We start from the raw sequence: 15,709 nt of genomic DNA on the forward strand, positions 1-15,709 counted from the left end.
TAAGCTGTACACCCAAAATCAGTATATTTAAAAAAAAAAATATATATATATATATATATTGGTCCTTTTCTATATGTAGTTTTTGTTATCTTTCTGTCTATCGACCTATCATCTTTAAACCCCACATAAGTGTTGTATAATAGGGGGACAAATATTAGGGAAAAGAAGTAATGTCTCGGCTTTTTTCTTTGAATACCTCTTCTAAAACAAAGCAGTATTTCATCAGTTCTATTTAGCCTTTGAATGACTAGGGCAGAAAGTGCTGAAGATGGTAGCTACAAAGGACACAATCTTACAGTTCTGTTTATTTATATCCTTAAGATCTTTGTCAGCCAAAAGGTGTTGGGTTTTGTGTGTGTCTGTGTGTGCGTGTTATTTTTTTTGCCAGTGTATGGTCCTGAGAAAATTCTGTCCCTTGCTACTCCTACATTGCACTCCCAACCTGTGAGAAAATGAGTTGCAGATGGTGCCTGTCCCTGATATTTCATGTCTTACATATGTCCATTCACACTCAGAAAGCCCACAGCTCCAGCTATTGTACCAGAAAAACTGGTAAATGCTTCCAAATGGAAAGCTTTTTCAGGAGCTTCCATATAATGAAGCAAACCAGCTGGTTACCTGCTGGCTTCTCTTGACTGTTGTGCAGGGCAAACAAGTTCAGTATTAAAGCCTCCTTGGCCTTTCGAGATTCACAATTGAGGACTGTGCACTCGGATTGCTTTTCTGGGAACACATGCCACTTAGGGTTTGAGTCCTTAACGTGGTGGATCTTATGGGAACTATAAGAGATCCCCAGGTCAGACAGGTAGATCCAGTGCTGAAAATAGCCCTCTCAAGACAGAACAGAACCTGAAATATTCCATTAGCAAATGTAGGCAATGGAGTTTTGGTTATAAAAGATGAAAACATTTTAATTCCCAAGTAAGCAAAAGAGAAAATTACCTTCTGTGATTTCTACTTTAAATTTTATGTGTGTGTGTGTGTGTGTGTGTGTGTGTGTGTCATTTAAACATATCCTTTAAATCTCACCTGAGAAACAGGGTATCTTATATATGAATATTTCATTTCTTACTTGGTTGTTGTTTTTGAGAACACTCCTTATCTTTGTCAAGATATCAAGATTCTGCCCTCACCAGTTTAGTTCAGTGGATGGAGCATCGACCTGCGGAGGGCCTGTGCCTTGGTTGTGCCCAGTCCAGCCGAGGGCATGTGCCTTGGTTGTGCCCAGTCCAGCCGAGGGCATGTGCCTTGGTTGCGGGCGAGTACCCGGTAGGGTGTGTGCAGGAGGCAGCTGATTGATGTTTCTCTCTCATCAATGTTTCTGACTCTCTATCCCTCTCCCTTCCTCTCTGTAGAAAGTCAATAAAATATATATTTTTAAAAAAGATATCAAGATTCTACTAGACAATATCCTTTATCTTAATATAACCAGCACTCAACTTGCTTCTGAAACTCTTCGCAAATGTGTCTGTTAATAGCAATAAAAGTTATTTGTGGGTTTTCACCTATGAAAATCTCAGCCAACTTTATATTATGATAGTAAGTTGAGAGTTGATGATGAAAAATTGTATCAGTTTTGTGTTTCTGGTTGGATAAATAATTGGAAAATACACTCAACCATATGATCTTTAATGTAGTAGGGGACTTCCGAAAGTCGTAATGTATATTATAGGTCAGAATTAAAGGCAATTCACTGGGATTTTCCAGAGCTGGATTGAAGCCCACTTGAGAGCCATGCCCTTCCCTCATACATACCAGTATGTATCCTCTTATATTTTGCTGTAGCATTATATTCAGTAAGATAGGGAAAAATTTGCTTTATTCAAAATTTTTATGTAGGGATTATGCATATGCTTTATATTATTGAGGCCCATACATCTTGAAGTAAAACTTGAGAAAAGCTTTGAGCCTTTATGCAAACATAAAGAATATTAAGCCCAAGCAGTTTTGGCTCCATGTAGAGCGTTGGCCTGCAGACTGAAGGGTCCCAGGTTCGATTCCGGTCAAGGGCACTTGCCTGGGTTGTGGGCTGGGTCCCCAGTGTGGGACGTGCAGGAAGTAGCCAATCAGTGATTCGCACTCATTATTGATGAAGTTAAATCTCATGGTTGGAAGAGATAACTTTTTTTGTTTTTAATTCTCAACCTGAGGACACATCAACTGGTTGCCTTCTGCACGTGCCGTGACTGGGGAGGGAGGAAGCAAACAAGCAACTGAAGTACGTGCCTTTGACCAGCAATGGAACCTGAGGCCCTTCGGTGCACAAGGCGCTGCTCTAATCACTGTGATGCACTGATTTAATGTCTGTTTCAAACCCTGTTTCTGATGGAATTTACCCTATATGAGCAGTGATGTATCATAAGTCTCAACATCTATAAGAATACTAATGATTTATTACCTTAAGAAGGTCTGTTTAATATTCCTAAAACTGTTAGGAATTCATTTATATTGAACTGAAATATATCTTTAAATTCTATCTGTAGATCCTAATTTTACAGCTGGAGTTTTATAGACAAGTTTCTGTCAGAGTAAAAGTACATGGGGCCTGAAAATCACTCAGGTGGGCCTATAGTAAAAATATACTCAATCTGAATTTTTTTTTTTTATTCCACTTTAGGAAAGTCTAAATTTGTGGAAGGACATTTATTTGTATGTACTGCAAATGTTCATATATTGTTCTAATTTTAATAAAAACCCGTTAGAAGTAAAACTGGTAAATGTATTTAGTATCAGTTACAGTTTGGAAACTAAGGAACATATTATTTTTTATTTTTTATTTTTTTTAATTTTTAAGTGTGAAAATGAATGGTGCTCCTTGGTTTCATGGCAACATTTCTTTTCAGGAACCATTGAGGGAGTTTGGAAGTCAGGTACTCCAAACATGAAAGCACCGAACTTCTTAGTTCCATAGCTCACGCTGTGTTCATATCAGTGATTTCTGTCACATCTCTGCACAGTGTCCTGCCCTAATCATCTTGGTTGCCACATGCCCTTCTGTCCAGTAGACACATCTGTGAACCTATTTGATTTCTGACTTGCTGTAAACTAATCTGAGACTGTATCTTTATTATCTAGAACCTAGAGTAGGTTCTAAATCAGTTTTACACTAGGATTTTAAAATTAATAGTGTTTATTCATTCTTATTACAGAGGTCTATTTTTCTGTTGAGTTTCCTTGGGTCTTTTGTCTCAAGACCTACCAACTTGAGGTGTGGAATAGCTAATCACTTTAACTGGTAGTTTACTAGTTCTGTCTTTACCATTTTATGATTCAGTACAGTATATATTAAGTACATTTTTAAGTTGACCAATAAGCCCTACACAGCAAACAGTTCATATTGTTAATGTAAATAGTATTCTAAGATGCAAAAACTGCAGCTAAGGGCACATCAGCCAGTCCTATGAAGGTACAAAGCTGTCGTTAAAGGGAGATGGATGCCTTAAGGTTTAGAGCCCATACAGGTCTGGCAGAACCTGTTTAAGGTAATACCTTATGTTTTTGGGAATTTGTCAGGCAGAATGAAAGATCTGTGACAATATTGCTGTTTATTTCTAGCAACTGAAACCATAGAGTAATTTTATTGTGGACTTCTGGAGGAAGAGATAATTTGGAGCTTGTAACCAGATTGGTCAGTATAGTACGGCAAGTGGGTTCTGTCAGAAAGAGATTACATGTACATTTGCTGCAACTTTCTGATATATTTTGCCTAACATAGAAAACTTTAAAAACAAGGAAACTACCTGGAGCAGGAACAGATGCAGTGTATCTTAGCATTCTTTTCCCTTGACCTGGGCTCCTTGCGAGGCACACAGCTCCCAGTGACCCTCTTCACATAGGTATGTCCTATCAGTTTGTGACAGTTGCGTACTGTCACAGCGCTGTGTTATACTGAGGTTTACGTTGCCAAGCTGGAAGAGCTTGTGTTGATATTTTTCTAAGCAGAAGAACCAAAATCCTTACAATGGTCCACATAGCCCTATGAGATCTAGCCTTACCTCATTGACTTCACCTGCTCCTCCCCCACTTCCTCCATTCTGGCCACCCTGGCTTTCTCACTGGTCTTCAGATGGGTTTGAAATGGGAGACCATATTTAACCTATAGATGGTCGATCTTTTTGGCATTGAGTAGAAACAGAGCAGGTAGATTTAACTCCAGCAGCTAGCAGAAAGAGCACGTCTGCTTGAGTCTCAGATGACATTTATCACACAGTTGGAGTCAGTGTCATTAAAAAACTGTCCCTCAGAGTCATTCCCCTAGGATCTATTGACTAGTTGGCCTGGAAACCCATCTGAACCATCATTTCTCAGAGAAATGGAAATGGTCAGCATCACTGCCTGGACCAGCCTGTAAATAATCCTTCCAAAAGCTAAGTAAGAGCAGGAATAAAAGAAAAAAATATTCTTCAGAGACTTGGAAAGGTCACAAGTGACATCATGGAAGAGTAGATGATATACTCTCAAAGGTGAGCTGTATGCCACTTGCCTTAGCTTTTCTTGTGGCTGTGCCTCCTGTGGTTATCTGTGGTGAGAGGCTGCATTTGCCACAGTTCAGACTGAGTTCATCTAGTACCTTTTTATAGTACTTTTGAGTACACTGGAACAAGGTTAGAATATTAATTTAGCCTGTTCGTCTCCAGCTGTGCCACCATAAAGAGGCTGCAGCTACTGCAGCAGGCTTCCATGCCATGGAAAGAAACTAATTGCTGGTTACAGACTGAAGCTGACAGGCTGCTCTTTACCCAGCAGCCACTAAAAGTAACTTTTAAAAATCATTATTATTCTTAAGCATTTATAGCTTCCTTTTGTGCTTTCAAAATGCCTCAGAATCATTTCTATTTGCTTTTCCTACTGATGTCCATGTGAGGCAAATTAATATTGTATGGCCACATGTTGCACGTGACAGACCAGAGGAACAGAGTATTAGGTAATCTGCTCTTTGGTACCATCTGTGTGATCTGCTTTAGGCAGCCTCAAAGCAGAAGCTCAGGTGTACATTCTGTCCCTTAGCTCATTGAGCCCATTTCTTCACCACTAGCTTTTAATTTGCTGAATGAGTATTAATGGATTTATTTCAATAATACATACATAAAATTGAAACACTTTCAGGAAACATTACTTACTCTTCATGAAATACACTATGATATTTTCCATTCTATTTTTGATGCGAGTTCCAGACCACTAAATTAATTTTAAGAACCACCATTTGGTTGTGACCCAAGTTGTTATTGATTTTTAATCCTCACCCAAGGATATGTTTATTGCTTTTATTTTTTAATATTTTTTATTAATTTCAGAGAGGAAGGGAGAGGAAAAGAGAGATAGAAACATGAATGATGAGAGAGAATTATTCATCGGCTGCCTCCTGCAATGCCCCAACCGGATCAAGCCTGCAACCCCAGCATGTACCCTGACCAGAAATCAAACTGTGACCTCCTGATTCTTAGGTCAATGCTCAATTGCTTTTAAAGCAAAAGGAACAGGGAGAAAGAGAGAGAGAGAAACATCAATTGGTTGCCTCCATATGCATCCTGACCAGGGATCAAACCTACAACCTACTTGGGATCGAACCTGCAACTCTTTGGAGTATGCAAGTTTGCTCCAACCCAAGCTGGGGAATGACCCACAGTTTTTAAAAACACACTGCTGAGGAGGTACCTAAAGCTGAAGAATACACATGAAAGATTTTTCTGGAGCATCTATTTTACTCAAAGATAAAGGAGAAATATATTTTTATATTAACATATATAGATGCATTATGGAATAGCATGCAACTTCAAAGAAATTTTGTTTTTCTGATGGGCTACTTGGTATTATACTTCTAATCCTGACCCTTCTTCCCACCTTCACCCCAGTATATATGTCCATACTTCCCTCTTCTGTTAAGGGATAGAGATTAGAAAAAAACTTGAGAATGCTGTTCTTTTGAAAACTTTAGAACAAGTTTATATTTTGACTAAACATAAATGTTTGTTCAGAACTTTGAGTAATATATTTTACAATCATTATTTATATTGAGTACTTCTACTCAGTATGAGTACCAGTTCCTGATCTAAAACGGAGGATACAGAGCAAACAAGAGGCAAAAATCTCTTCCTTATAGAACTCATATTCTACTGGAGATGGGAGACAGGCAATAAACCAACAAATTAGTAAAATAGTATGCCAGATGAGGGCAATGGAGAAAATAAAGCAGAGACTGAAGTGGGGAGTCCTAGAATTGAAGATTGAGTGATATAATTTTATAAATATGTTGGTCATGTAAGAGCTACCTGAAAAGATAATCCTATATAATAAAAGCTTAATATGCTAAGTGTCTAGTCATTCTGTCGGCTGTTCAACCAGTTAAAGCGTAATATGCTAATGATATGCTAAGGCCGCTCAACCACTCCCTATGACATGCACTGACCACCAGGGAGCAGATGCTCCTACCAGTAGGTTAGCTTGCTGCTGGGGTCTGGCCCTCCTGCGGTCCCTTCCACACTGGCCAACTTCTTGCATCCCTCCCCGGCCCCAATCATGCATCAGTGGGGTCCCTCGGCCTGGCCTGCGCCCTCTCACAATCTGGGACCCCTCAGGGGATGCCTGAGAGCTGGTTTTAGCCCAATCCCTCAAGCAGGCCGAGGGATCCCACTAGTGCATGAATTCACGCACTGGGCTTCTAGATTTGATAAAAGTAAAAACCTAAAGGAGGCTAGGAATGAGCCGTGCATATCACTGAAGGAAGAGACTGCCAGACAAAGGAACAGAAAATCCAAAAAGCCATGAGAGAGGAGTGTGGCTGGCATGTGCAAGGAGCTCAACAGCAGGCTCCTGTGGCTGACATGGAGCGGTCATGAGAAGAGTCGTAGCACATACCCTCAGAGGCAATAGGGATCAGATTACAGGCAGTTGTAACTTTAATTTTTATTCGGAGTGAGATGGGAAGTCATTGGAGGGTTGAGCAGAGAAGTGCTTGTGAGCTGACCTACATTTTAAGTTCACTCGGCTGCTGTGTCAAGAATAGACTGAGGAAGGTAGGTGTACGGAGTGGGAAAGACAAGTACAGAAGCTGGGAGACCATCAAAAGGCTTTGCAGTATTCTATTTACTGTGTTTGGAAGGACAGCAGGTTATTTTAAGGATGAGGAGAGAGCAGGAATTTGTTTTTGGAAATGTTCATTTGAGATACTATCTAAACATACTAAATAGGCAGTTGGATATATATGTGATCATTGATATCTTATAGGCAAGGTGGGTATTGATGTTAAAGCTCTTGGAAAATAGTTTCCCAATTCTGTACCTGTTAGGATAGTTAATTAAAAAATAAAATAAAAAAGGACCTCCCTCCTACTTCCAAAGCAATCAATATCATACTCTTTAAGGTTGACTTATTTCTCTTTAAAAGTAACTGCCATCTGGATTGAATCGAACTGAACCATACTGTGTTCCCTTGATTCTTTTATGCCTTAACTCCTGAGGAGTGACTGGCATATCCTTGGAGAATCTAGTATTCTTTGTGAATACATATGTTATTCTTTCTTAGCGTATAGGTGTTACTTTAGCTGAGTGATCTGATAAAAGAGCCCACATATTACCTCCATCTCTGCTTCATTATCAGTTTATGTAATGAGAGAGATGTTGAGATTATGTTATGCAGATAAATGATGTAGACGTAGAAAAAAAAGTATGAGAAATTAATATTTAATTCCATTTGCTCAACATCTTCACCTTAATTTCATGCAACAGATATTCATGGAGCCACTAGTATCCTAGTGAAAAATGAGAGCCCCTGCACCCGAGAAGCCATTGTGTTCAGGGTGAGGCAGGTGTAAAGTCAGTACTAAACCAGTTGTATGCTGCAGTGGAAGTGTGTGCGCTGGGTGCTCTACGGGGGAGGGTGAGAGCTGTCCTGAGAAATCCCAAGCTTGAACCGAATTTAAGATTACATAGAATCCTGGCCGGGAGCTCAGCTGTTTAAAGCATCATCCCAGGTTATGGGTTCAATCCATGGTCAGGCATATACAATAATCAACCCATGAATGCTTAAATAAGTGATACAACAAATATCTCTCTCTCTTTCAAATCAATAAATACATTTTTTTTAAAAAAAGATTACTTATTTTTGCCGAAACCGGTTTGGCTCAGTGGGTAGAGCGTCGGCCTGCGGACTGAAAGGTCCCGGATTCGATTCCGGTCAAGGGCACATGCCTTGGTTGCAGGCACATCCCCAGTAGGGGGTGTGCAGGAGGCAGCTGGTCAATGTTTCTCTCTCATCGATGTTTCTGACTTTTTATTCCTCTCCCTTCCTCTCTGTAAAAAATCAATGAAATATATATATATTTTTTAAAAGATTACTTATTTTCCAGACAGCTAAAAACTTCAGAAGACTTTACTAAGTAGAAAAAACAACAGGTAAAGGGGCACAGAACTGCGAGTTTCAGTATTTGGGGAACAGGAAGTAATTTTGATGTGGTTGAAGTTAAGGAAATGGGCTAGCGAGGTAGGCAGGGACCAGATCCAAGAGAACGATATATATTCTTGAAATGCAGTTCTAGCCAAAGTAAAAGTTTGAGAGCTACAAAATGCAGATTTTGAAAAGCTAATGAACATTGTAGTAGTTCTACATTTGAGCATGTGTAAGATGTCCAGTAAGTCTAATACGATTATCCTTAATTATGAAAAATTCCAAGTGAAAATGGTAAAACAAAAGACCGGGAATTTTTCCTTAATAAACACTTGTGATAGCTCTTATTTTAAGGCACCATTCTAAGCACTTTGCAAATATTAACTCATTATTTTATAATAACCCATGCATTCAGTACTGTTGTTATCTCCATTCTACAGGCAGGAAACTGAGCTGGGTACTACTTGCCCAAAATCACACAACCAGTGACAAGAGTCAGTATTTGAAATCACATCTGATCTGGTTCCCAAGTTCATGTTCTGAACTACCGTGTCCATTGTTTCTGCTTTTCCCAGCTTCTCAGAATTATTCTAGAACAGATGTCTAGGAACCCTGAAATTGTATGTCAAATGTTGCACGCACGTTTTTCAGAAAGAGGGTCCACGGCCTTCATCTTTGTATTAAAAGTGTTCTCAAGCATAATAGCTGAGCACTGCTGACCCAGCCTAGAGGGGCTCTTCATGTTCGTTTCGTTGCTAAAGAACTCCAATTGGAATATGGATTCCCTCACAACAAGATATATGTTTTTGGTTAAGTACCACCAATATCATTCCTTGGAGGACAAGGATTATCTTTTCTGTATTCTTTATATATCAGATAGTTAGGACATAGTAAACATAAATAAATGTTTGAGTGAATGGCGCTTTGTGAAAAATGACTGCTTTATACCCAAAGATAATAGTAGATAATCACTTACATTTCACATAAGACCTTCTTCATGTAACCACATTACCCCACCTACCCCACCTCAGTTTTTATCTCTAAATGCCCTTTATAGAGCCTGGCACTCCTCTATCCTCTTGGTACCTTTATTTGAAATGAGTCCTCCTCTCAATGCTAAATATTAATTAGAAAATGCCTCTTTCCCAGAAGCCCACGAAGGTATAATTTTTTTGAAGTGGTACTGGAGCACCTCTAAAATGCCAAAAGCCCCTCTTTTCCCAAGGTTAGTTTCTCCACTTATATTCACCATTCTCAAACTTTTTGAGAATCCTGCTGTCCCAGCATTTTGGGCATCAGATTATGTGATAGAGGTCACTCCTAGAAGGTTGGTAATTGAAAGGTTAAAAACACAAGTTACTCCTGTTATTTGCAGGTTTCTAATATTTCCTGCAACTTTTATAATATACTGTTAGTACAGTTTTGATAATACATACTTAAAATCCTTTTATTCCTGATTCTTATTAATATTTATTGCATGTAATAAATGTAAGATCATTTTTCTTGAATAATTGGTGTTTATGGCATGTAACATTATTATATTTAAAATCGTTTTTCTTGAGGAGAAAAACATACAAGTTACAAGGAAAGTAATTGATGGATTCTTCTGGGAGAGAAAACAGAAAGACTGTCAAGTAGACATAACCAAACTATGAAGGAGGAAATAAATAAAAGTACTATTTAAGGTTGGGAAGATAATAAATGCAAAAGAACTAGAAGTCTTTGGAAAGAGGATATTTGGAGCTCATAGCCAAAGTTTGATGAATAGTAGATAAGCTATTGAGGTAAGGGCACTAGTCCCCCCCAAAGAACAGTGTTGGGGGAGGGATATAATGGTGCTACCGTGTTTCCCCGAAAATAAGACATCCTCCAAAAATAAGACCTACTTACAGGTTTTCTTCTGAGTGAAATATAAGGCATCCCCCCAAAAATAAGGCCCCCCCTAGGCTCTGTCTCAGAATGAAAATTTACCATAAACTGGTCGCTAGGGCTGCCCCGACTGGCGTCTAGCAACCAGTGACGTTACTCATTTAAAGACAGTGCTATTGCTAAACATGAGAGATTTGGTCCACTGATTCTGAAAGAAATGGAGTCACAGGAAATTCAGGAATTGGATTGTTATGATGATCCAGAAGATGATGACATGATTGTCATTGAATAAATGAGTAAATTCTTGATACTGTAGGATTCACAGTTTGTCTGGTTTGTGTTGACAACCGTACTACCGTACCGTATACAGGCAATAAATTTCCTTTATTTTCATTTAACAATAAATGTGTACCGTATTCTTCCTCATGGAAAAATAAGACATCCCCTGAAAATAAGACCTAGCACATCTTTGGGAGCAAAAATTAATATAAGACACTGTCTTATTCTCGGGGAAACAGGGCAGATAGGCACTCCCCCCACTCTTTGTTTTCTTAGCGCAAATGAGAGAGAAATGGGCTTAGTTACTGATTATAGAACTTGCCCAGAGAAATGTTTTCCTGCGGTGCCGAGAGCACGAATAGGGAACTCACTAATGACGGGAACCGGTGGGAAGTGGTGGTTTAAAGCGATTCTCCCCTCTTCTCTCCCTTCTTACAGTACATGGTTCTTATAATCTGCCTCACTGGAAGCTGCCTGGTCCTGAATGTATATGCCAACCAGTGTTGTTGCCCCTGAATAAAAATACTAACTTTTTGAAAAATATAAAGAGCATGCTCTGAATTGAGTGGGCCATGGAAGCTTGTATTGTGAGAAGAAAACTAATTTCTTTGCTTGCTCAAAGGCTTTTCCTTTTTTTTCTTAATCCTCACCAGAGGATGTGTTTGTTAATTTGAAAGAGGAGGGAGAGAGGGAGGGGAGGAGGGAGATAAAACATCAACTAGTTGCCTCCTGTATGTGCCCCGACCAGGAATGGAACCTGCAACCTTTTGGTGTATAGGACAACATTTCCAATCAACTGAGCCACTTGGCCAGGGCCAAAGGCTTTTCCTTCTTATAGTCATCTGATTTTTACCCACAAGCTTTTCCAACCATAAGACTTAGGAGATAAGATTTTATAAAACAAACAACTTTAAAACCAACATCTAAAAAAAAAGATAAGGGCCGGTATGACCACTTATTTGTGGCCGGGGCGGGGTGGGGTGGGGCGGGGCGGTGGCTGATCAGGTTTTAGGGTCATACAAATTCAGGGTCATACAAATTGCATTTGAGCCTGTTTCTTCTATGCACTAGTAATGTGAACCTGAATCTTTCTGAACCTCAGTTCCTCATCTATAAAATGATAAGGGAGTAACTCCTACTTTGGAATGGTAATAATGAGTATTAGAAATTATATCATTAATAGGTAGGTAGTAGCAGCAACTACTGCTAATAACCATAGAAACAAAGGAATAATTGAATAGAATATTCTGGGTAAGGAACTTGTGCCTTGAATTCATTCCCCACCAGAGCTCTCCCTAAGAGAGAGGTCGTGTTGCAGGTTGTCACAGTACTCACTGTAACAGTGCAGTGAGTAAGGATATGCTTTGCAATGTATGGGCTGGTGTGTCTTGATTTGAAGAGTCCTGCTCTGTCTAAAGGAGAAAGGAACTAGGGTGATATATTTCAAGACACGTAAGTGTTCTTTTCTGTGTTCTGGCTTCCTATGATGTTCTCATTTTCCCTTGTTCTTTCCTGGCAGGTAGCTGTGAAAAACAATATTGATGTCTTCTACTTCAGCTGCCTCATCCCACTCAATGTGCTTTTTGTAGAAGATGGCAAAATGGGTGAGTATGTCCTCCTGCCATGGCTAATGTACCTTTGCCCTTCCTCTGAATGCTAGGCAGAGCACAGCCCAAAAGCACAAGTTATTTTGAGGTTTGAAAAAAATGGGATGGGTAAAGCTATTCTAAAGCTCTAATAATTACTAATTATGTATTCGCCTGAGTCACAGTGGTCTGTTTTGCTATTGGTCTCGAAATTACAATGCCGATTTTCTGAATAACCCTGTCACCCCAGCATACAGAGTACAGGCATACCTCATTTTACTACACTTCACAGATCCTGCATTTTTTTATTTATTTATTTTTTACAAATGGAAGTGTGGCAATTCTGCATTAAGCAAGTCTGTATTTTTCCAACATTTGCTCACTGGTTTCTCTGCCACATTTTTGTAATTCTCTTACTATTTCACACTTTTTTTGTTATAATTATAATAGTCCTATATAATAAAAGCCTAATAAGCAAATTAATCAGGCAGCAGAACTACTGATCACTATGATGCACACTGACCACCAGGGGGCAAACTCTCAACATGGGAGCTGCCCCCAGTCTTCAGGCCCCAAAAGGCAGCAGCTGTGGGGGCCAGGGCCGGCGAGTGGGCGAGTGGGCGGTGGCAGGCCAGCCAATGCGGGTGCCAGCAGGTCCACTCCCCACCACCACCACTGCCACCGGTTGCCCCACAGATCGGCCCTGATCTCCAGCCAGGCCTAGGGACCTACTTGTGCATGAGTTCATGCCCCGGGCTTCCAGTTTGTAATAAACCACTAGTATTACTCATGTGGTTATTGACATTTCTCTCTTCCCTTACTATAAAACCACCATCTAATAAAACTAGCATATATTGGTACATATTAAATTGTATTGGCACTTAACTTGGTTTTTACAGTCCTCTTTGGTTAAGCAAGACAGACATATGGTGAAATTAAGGATCAGAAAGCTTACAAACTTACCTAAGTTACCAAATAGGAAAACAGTGGAGCCAAAATTAAACCCTAGATGGTAAACTCTTTCAATGTATCTTAGTATTACTGATGCGGGGTTAATTGACTTGGAGTAGGCCAAAAATGGGCTCCAGGCCCAGGCTAACCCTGGCTTTATTGCTATTGCAAGAGCCAGCACTCCAAAGGAGAAATGGTGCAAGTCATCAGAAATCAGAATATTGACAGATTGTGCACATCCTTCCTTCCCTCTGCTTCCCCATGCAGAGCGCCAGGTCTTTCTTGCAACATGGAAGGATATTCCCAATGAAAATGAACTTCAGTTTCAGATTAAGGAATGTCATTTAAATGCTGGTGAGTAATGACTACATTTAATTTTTTGTCTTTATATACCTCTTATTTTTATACTTACCTTGTTTCTCGTGATTATATGGTAGCTATATTACTTTGCAAACTTCTCTTTAAAAATTTGGGACGTTTTGATGTAGACACTAGATTACTATGAGCCAACAGATTTAAGAAACAAGCTAGAATGGTTCCATCTTCGCAGTTCAGTAGTTGAACATGTGTTAGTCATATTATTTGAACATCCTGTAAGCCATTAAATAATGGAAATGGCATTTAATGATGTACACTCTCCCTAGAATTAAAAGAACGATTTTTCCTTTTATTATCTGCCGTCAGTATGGGAGGAAAAGTGACTCTGATATCCTTATTTAGAATCTTGTGTTTGTTATTAAATAAGAATACATCATAGTTGATTAAAGACTAGTTGGTAACCTTTTTCTTTCTTACCTTGTATCAGCATCTATCATGACACTAACCTCTTTAATCACCGTTAAAAAGCCCCAGACCCTTTTGTGGTTATTTTTATAACCATGTTACCGTAGTAGAGGTAACACAAGAAACAACAGCAGCTCTCAGTCCCGAGGGCTTTGTTTCATCAAAGTGTTCCTTAAGCGTGGAAGGAGCACTAAGCTCTTAGAGTCCTGCCTTTGTCCACTCTCTTCTTAGGTTACTACAAGGTTCAGTTTAAATAAAAGTTAGCCTTGGTGTTTGGTCCGTTCCTCCTTTTTCTTCGTTTACCCCTCATCTCATCCCCCATATGTTGCCAGTTCTCATAAGTGTTTTTCCTATGCTGCCATCCCCTTCTAGCTAGAGCACAGTACAGAGAGACAGAGGCAATATGGCAGGTACAGAGAGGGGCAAAACTGTCTTCTTTCTCCACATTTTTCTTTTTAATTTTACTTTTTGGGGGGCTCTATGATGTATCCATTCTCTGTTTAGACAAATACTCTTTTATGAGAAGGTTTCTCCGGAGCCTTTGGAAAGGTGTTTGAGGAGATAAGTCTTCTATAATTTTTATTGTAATAACTAGTTAATTTTTCTTCAAGAATACCATATATCTGCCTTCTTTCTAACATATTTTTGGTCTAGGTTTCTCACCATGACTGGTTATGTCTTTATGCACCAAAACCAGAGTTTTTGCTGTTTACACACACGCACATACATGTGTGCACACACACAACCATACTCAAATGGAACTGCTTTTTGTGCGTGTTCTGGTAGATGACAGTGTTTCCTGTCACTCTCTGAGGTTCACCACAAAACCCATTTGATGAGGGTAGGAGGTTGGGCAGCTTTCCACAGTACAATCTCCTGCTCTTCAGGAGGGCGTCAGGTGCTTCGGGAAGCTTGTCAGGTCCACAGTGGCTGCTCATGCTAAGGACCAGCGTGGATCCTGTCGAGAAGCAGCCTCTGTGCCCAGCTTGGAAAAGACCAGGCCCTTTGTTATGGTTACCCTTGTGGTAGTTGGTCCTATGGCAACATTTCTTATATTATGCTCCTGAAAACATTTGTTCTTTTTTTTTTTTTTTAAAGGGGCGGGGGTTCAATTAGAGTTGAAAAATGCAGTGCACCTTGTCTCTGCCTAAGAAATTGCTGTTGCACATTAGCACACTAAAAGCTGAGGAGTCCCATACTGAGAACACCTGTTTAGATCATTGGTGACTGGCATTTAAAATGATAGAATGTTAACATTTTTTGGAACACAAGAATTCCTTCAACATGATCTGGGAAACATTGGCCTGTAGACACACAGAAAAAGGCCAGACTAATTGGAAAGATTTGGTTACTGACATCCAGTATGAAAGGACATGCTTTAAAAGGGAGGGGAAGAAGTTTGGATAACTTCGTCTGGCCTGCCAAAATAAATGAAAAGATCTCCCTGCTTCCAGATTGGAATCATGAACACTATTGTACCTTGATGTACATTCATGATGTTACCAAAGCAGTATCTGGCCTTTCTCCCAGTGTGGCTGTGTCCTCTCGTGTAGCCTGGACCAGTTTCTCAGAGCAAGTCCATTCTGGTCAGTTCTGCCATGGCTTCGTGCCAGTGTCTCCTTGCTTTGGGTGCTCCAGCGAATGGGTTTTCCAGTGTGACACAGCTCTAGGGTGGCACAGCACATGGAGCAGAAGGAAAAACAGCCTCTCTCTTCTCCAGGAGCCCAAGCACATTTTCCCACACTAAACCACTGCTAGTCTTTCAAGAAGCTAATCCTTTCTCCCTTTTCAACTGCCTTCACCCCAAGGTCTGGAGTGCCCTGGCCTTTGCACTTCCTTCCATTCTTGAAGCTCTATTA

At 39.9% G+C, this 15,709-nt stretch overlaps 1 protein-coding gene across 4 annotated transcripts in view; it reads left to right on the forward strand.

Annotated features, from left to right (window-relative positions):
• The window catches only part of AP2B1 (adaptor related protein complex 2 subunit beta 1), a 90,073-nt gene that overhangs the window by 65,289 nt on the left and 9,075 nt on the right, over window positions 1-15,709 (forward strand). For 3 of the 4 annotated variants that reach the window (XM_036450677.2, XM_036450678.2, XM_036450679.2), the window contains 2 exons: window positions 12,050-12,134; window positions 13,335-13,421. In XM_036450677.2, the coding sequence (XP_036306570.1) occupies window positions 12,050-12,134; window positions 13,335-13,421 (172 nt within the window). Of the gene's footprint in view, window positions 1-12,049; window positions 12,135-13,334; window positions 13,422-15,709 lie in introns of those variants that run through there. The other variant, XM_036450680.2, reaches the window with a different exon arrangement.

The sequence above is a fragment of the Pipistrellus kuhlii genome, unplaced genomic scaffold (genome assembly GCF_014108245.1).
Source record: "Pipistrellus kuhlii isolate mPipKuh1 unplaced genomic scaffold, mPipKuh1.p scaffold_m20_p_22, whole genome shotgun sequence".
In the NCBI taxonomy this organism is placed as follows: domain Eukaryota; kingdom Metazoa; phylum Chordata; class Mammalia; order Chiroptera; family Vespertilionidae; genus Pipistrellus; species Pipistrellus kuhlii.